We start from the raw sequence: 6,000 nt of genomic DNA on the forward strand, positions 1-6,000 counted from the left end.
CCAATTGTTTTCTTGGTGACTATGGTCCCAGCTGCCTTGAGATCATTGACAAGATCCTCCCGTGTAGTTCTGGGCTGATTCCTCACCGTTCTCATGATCATTGCAACTCCATGAGGTGAGATCTTGCATGGAGCCCCAGGCCGAAGGAGATTGACAGTTCTTTTGTGTTTCTTCCATTTGCGAATAATCGCAACTGTTGTCACCTTCTCACCAAGCTGCTTGGCGATGGTCTTGTAGCCCATTCCAGCCTTGTGTAGGTCTACAATCTTGTCTCTGACATCCTTGGAGAGCTCTTTGGTCTTGGCCATGGTGGAGAGTTTGGAATCTGATTGATTGATTGCTTCTGTGGACAGGTGTCTTTTATACAGGTAACAAACTGAGATTAGGAGCACTCCCTTTAAGAGTGTGCTCCTAATCTCAACTCGTTACCTGTATAAAAGACACCTGGGAGCCAGAAATCTTTCTGATTGAGGGGGTCAAATACCTATTTCCCTCGTTAAAATGCAAATCAATTTATAAAATTTTTGACATGCGTTTTTCTGGATTTTTTTGCTGTTATTGTGTCTCACTGTTCAAATAAACCTACCATTAAAATTATAGACTGATCATTTCTTTGTCGGTGGGCAAACGTACAAAATCAGCAGGGGATCAAATACTTTTTTACCTCACTGTATACACATACATACGAGTCAAAAGTTTGGACACACAAACTCATTCAAGGGTTTGTCTTTATTTGTACTATTTTCTACATCTAAACTATGAAATAACAAATATGGAATCATGAAGTAACCAAATAAGTGTTAAACAAATCAAAATATATTTTAGATTCTTTACAGTAGCAACCCTTTGCCTTGATAACAGCTTTGCTCATGCTTGGTATTCTCTCAACAAGCTTCATGAGGTAATCACCTGGAATGCATTTCAATTAACAGGTGTGCCTTGTTAAAGTTAATTTGTGGAATTTATTTCCTTCTTAATGCGTTTGAGCCCATCAGTTGTGTTGTGACAAGGTTAGGGGTGGCATACAGAAGATGGCCCTATTTGGTAAAAGACCAAGTCCATATTATGGTAAGAACAGGTCAAATAAGCAAAGAAAATGACAGTCCTTCACTACTTGAAGACATGACAGTCAGTGAATATGGAACATTTCAAGAACTTCGAAAGTTTCTTCAATTGCAGTCACTTAGTACGTAATGGTTTATGATGAACCTGGCTTTCATGAGGACTGCCACAGGAAAGGAAGACCCAGAATTACCTCTGCTGCAGAGGATAAAGTCACAGAGTTAAAGCAACAGACACATCTCAACTGTTAAGAGGAGACTGCATTAAATCAGGCCTTCATGGTCGAATTGCTGTAAAGAAACCACTTCTAAAGGACACCAATAAGAAGAAGAGACTAGCTTGGGCCAAGAAACACGAGCAATGGACATTAGACTGTTGGAAATCTGTCCTTTGGTCTGATGACTCCAAATTTGAGATTTTTGGTTCCAACCGCTGTGTCTTCGTGAGAAGCAGAGTAAGTGAACGAATGATCTCAGCATGTGTGGTTCCCACCGTGAAGCATGGAGGAGGTTGTGTGTCGGTGTGGTGATGCTTTGCTGGTGACACAGTCAGTGATTTATTTCAAATTCAAGGTACACTTAACCAGCATGGCTACCACAGCTTTCTACAAAGATACGCCATCGCATCTGGTTTGGGGTTAGTGGGACTATCATTTGTTTTTCAACAGGACAATGACCCAACACACCTCCAGGCTGTGTAAGGGCTATTTTACCAAGAAGGAGAGTGATGGAGTGCTGCATCAGATGACCTGGCCTCCACAATCACCCAACCTCAACCCAACTGAGATGGTTTGGGATGAGTTGGACCACAGCGTGAAGGAAAAGCAGCCAACAGGTGCTCAGCATATGTGGGAACACCTTCAAGACTGTTGGAAAAGCATTCCAGCTGAAGCTGGTTGAGAGAATGCCAAGAATGTGCAAAGCTGTCATAAATATAACACTTTTTGGGTTACTACATGATTCCATGTGTTATTTCATAGTTTTGACATCTTCACTGTTATTCTACAATGTAAAAAATTGTAAAAATAACATCCCTGGAATGAGTAGGTGTCCAAAGTTTTGACTGGTACTGTATGTGTGTGAGAACAGTGCATTCAGAAAATATTCAGACCCCTTGACTTTTTTTTTTTTACATTACAGCCTTATTCTAAAATTGATTCAATTGTTTAATTCTCTCATCAATATCTGCATAATACCACGAGACATTTTTTGAAATTTCAGATTTTAAAAATGTTCACTGAAATATCACATTTAGTATTCAGACCCTTTACTCAGTACTTTGTTGAAGCACCTTTGGCAGTGATTACAGCCTCGAATCTGCTTGGCTGTGACGCTACAAGCTTGGCACACCTGTATTTGGGGAATTTCTCTCATTCTTGTCTGCAGATCCTCTGAAACTCTGTCAGGTTGGATGGGGAGTGTCGCTGCACAGCTATTTCCAGGTCTCTCTAGAGATGTTAGATCGGGTTCAAGTCCGGGCTCCGGCTGGTCCACTCAAGCACATTGAGACTTGTCCCAAAGACACTCCTGCGTTGTCTTGACTATGTGCTTAGGGTCATTGTCCTGTTGGAAGATCAATCTTCACACCAGTCTGAGGTCCCGAGTGGTTTGGAGCAGGTTTTCATCAAGGATCTCTCTGTACTTTGCTCCGTTCATATTTCCCCTCGATCCTGACTAGTCTCCCAGTCCCTGCTGCTGAAAAACACCTCACAGCATGATGCTGCCACCACCATACTTCACCGTAGGGATGGTGCCAGGTTTCCTCCAGATGTGACACATTGCATTCAGGCCAAAGAGTTCAATCTTGGTTTCATCAGACCAAAGAATCTTGTTTCTCATGGTCTGAGAGTCTTTAGGTGCCTTTTGGCAAACTTAAAGCGGGCTGTCGTGCCTTTTACTGAGTGGCTTCCGTCTGTCCACTCTACTATAAAAGCCTGATTTGGTGGATTGCTGCAGAGATGGTGGTCCTTCTGGAAGGTTCCCTCATCTCCACAGAGGAGCTCTGTCAGAGTGACCATCGGGTTCTTGGTCACCTCCCTGACCAAGGCCCTTCTTCCCCGTTTGCTCAGTTTGGCCAGGCGGCCAACTCTAGGAAGAGTCTTGGTGGTTCCAAACTTCTTCCATTTAAGAATGATGGAGGCAACTGTGTTTTTGGGGACCTTCAATGCTGCAGAAATGTTTTGGTACCCTTCCACAGATCTGTGACTCGACACAATCCTGTTTCGGAGCTCTACAGACAATTCCTTCAACCTCGTGGCTTGGTTTTTGCTCTGACATGCTCTGTCAACTGTGGAACCTTATATAGACAGGTGTGTGCCTTTCCAAATCATGTACAATCAATTGAATTTACCACAGGTGAATGCCAATCAAGTTGTAGAAACATCTCAAGGATGATCAATGGAAACAGGATGCACCTGAAATAAATTTCAAGTCTCAGAGCAAAGGGTCTGAATACTTAAGTGTTTTTTTTATATACATTTGCAAAAATGTCTAAACCTGTTTTCGCTTTGTCATTATGCGGTATTGTGTGTAGATTGCTGAATTTTAATTTAATCAATTTTAGAAATACGGCTGTAACGAAAAAAAGTGGGAAAAGTGAAGGGGTCTGAATACTTTCCAAAGGCACTGTGTATGTGTATATATAATGTTTATTTATGTTGTATTATACAGAGCGCATTTGGAAAGGAGACCTAGGTTTCAATATGTCTTCCCTGGCAAAATAAAGGTTAAATAATAAAATACAAATGATTTCATCCGTAGCCCAATAAACTGCATGCTTTCCCAAGTCGTAGTGGGAGGACCACACAACATATCATTGCGTGACTCCATGTTTACTTCTATATGATTGTTATTATATCAATATTTGCGCATTTACACCACCATTTCTCACAATACATTTTACCGATACAAAAAGATCCCACATTGTCTAGCATGTTTTCCATTATCCCTGTTGTGACATTCTTTATCCGACATGTACTTTACTCGCATAAAAAGGTTGCATGGAAACCTGGTTAGTAGTGATGCCATATAGCGTTTTGATTTTTGGTTTCACATGGACTGAATGAAGCAGTCAAACTCTCATATAATAAATATTCTTAAGACATCATATAAAATGGATCAACTAGAGGCAAGCATGGCATTATATTGACTTATCAGCCCTGAAATGTTGCTGCCTTTTTGATACAATAGGACTCAGTCATTAACAATCAGCGTTAGGTGACTAACTCATTGATCCTGCTCATTGTAACACGACATGTTTAAAACTGAGTTACATCTTCCATAAGGCAGAAGAAATTACACTGTAATGTATGTTTACCAGGTAGTAACCAGTTATAGGAGGTACCAAAAGTATTCATTGTTACCTGACCAGGATCAAATACTTGAGCTTTGCTTTGCCTGGTACAATGGAACCAATAGATTAGTCCCAAAAGTTTCAACTCCCAGCTAATTCAAGCACATCTTATTTACATTTGATGTGGTGACCTAGCCTAAAATCCAGAATCTGTTTTGTGCTTACATTCCACTCCTTGTACTCCGTGTCATACCAGACAAGACAAGGAGAGGTGAGATAAACAGAGTGGTGCCCAGGGTAATTGTGACCTTTTTATTTACACAACAGGGCCAAACCGAGCGAGCTGTACTGGGCTATTCTGGTAACGCATGCACCATAGGCTGAAAATTACCATGTAAAAATAACATCAGAGACAGCACAGTAGAGTTCGGGTTGGCCCAGAATCAGGCAATTGTTTCTTAATACCAGCTGAAACAGTCACACATTGAATCACACTGACACCGTGTATTCACCTTCCCTCTTATTGGTGCACTCAGAAAAGAGGAGCAGCTTGCAAACAAGGCAAAGGAGAGTGAGGAGAAGAACGAGCAGGAGCGACTACGGACCATGGGTTACAACGAGAACAAGTTGGCGCCATGGCAACGGCAGATCATCCTGAAGAAAGGAGACAAAGCGAAACAGTAGATAGCACCTCCCCGTCCAACCCTCTTCCCCTTTAATGTCAACCAACAACCCTCAACCCAACTACTACCAAAATCCCCTCCCATACCCAACCCTCATCGCACCCCACCCCACCCCAACCAGGTTTCCACTAGATAACACAGCCACAAAGTCAGATTCCAGAGCCACAAAGGCAAAATTAGCTACAAAAATGTGCGTTTTGGCCTTATTTTAAACCTAACCCTAATAACCTTAAATTAACACTTTGTGGCAGTGTTAACTAGTGACGACCCACCAAACAGGACCATGCCACCTCCCAACATGCTTTGCAGCTCTGCCATCCTGAAATGGTGTGGCCGCACCAAGGTCCCGTGGACAAAAACTGTACGTATCGCAACGTTAGCGGTGTCTGATTCAAAGGACTACATGACCACATTGAATAGATGCTCCTACCCCTTTTTGTCCTGTCAAAACATTTGGCTAAAAACTACATATCCCAACTGTATGAAGAACCTTAGTCTTGAATCATATACACTAGCTTTACTTCACATTATTTAACATGACTCTGTAGGAATTTCCCACAATTCCATACACTCGAACAACCTTTCTCAGTGTTGATCTGTTGGTCTGTCTTGTTGGGCATTGTGGGAAAAGTGGTCATTGCTATAGGTTCAGCAGTTTTTCATAAATACAAAAAAAAACTGTCCACGATCTGTTTTCTCTGCATTTGATTCACCCACACTTACATTGATAATTGAGCGCTAAAACTAGACTGTTGTATTCTACTGTAGATTTGCTTTTAGGATGGAAAATGTCATGGTTAACATAATAAGCAATGGCATTTTGATACTGTATAGATCATCTCCATGTATTGCACGAAGACCTATATAGAATCAGACCATTCTACTATGCTATTTTTCATTGAGCCCATCTGAACTTCGAGATATTATTGAACCAAATGGGAAATTGATAAAGTCCCTCCTGTAC

At 41.5% G+C, this 6,000-nt stretch overlaps 1 protein-coding gene across 1 annotated transcript in view; it reads left to right on the plus strand.

The window, feature by feature from the left end:
- Window positions 1–5,724, plus strand: part of LOC115168847 (espin-like) — a 146,543-nt gene extending 140,819 nt beyond the window's left edge. Inside the window, exon 15 of the mRNA XM_029724384.1 lies at window positions 4,890–5,724. Coding sequence (XP_029580244.1) covers window positions 4,890–5,037 — 148 coding nt within the window. The 3' untranslated portion in view covers window positions 5,038–5,724. The remainder of the gene's footprint in view (window positions 1–4,889) is intronic.
- Window positions 5,725–6,000: the final 276 nt, after the last annotated feature.

The sequence above is a fragment of the Salmo trutta genome, chromosome 30, assembly GCF_901001165.1.
Source record: "Salmo trutta chromosome 30, fSalTru1.1, whole genome shotgun sequence".
In the NCBI taxonomy this organism is placed as follows: Eukaryota; Metazoa; Chordata; class Actinopteri; order Salmoniformes; family Salmonidae; genus Salmo; species Salmo trutta.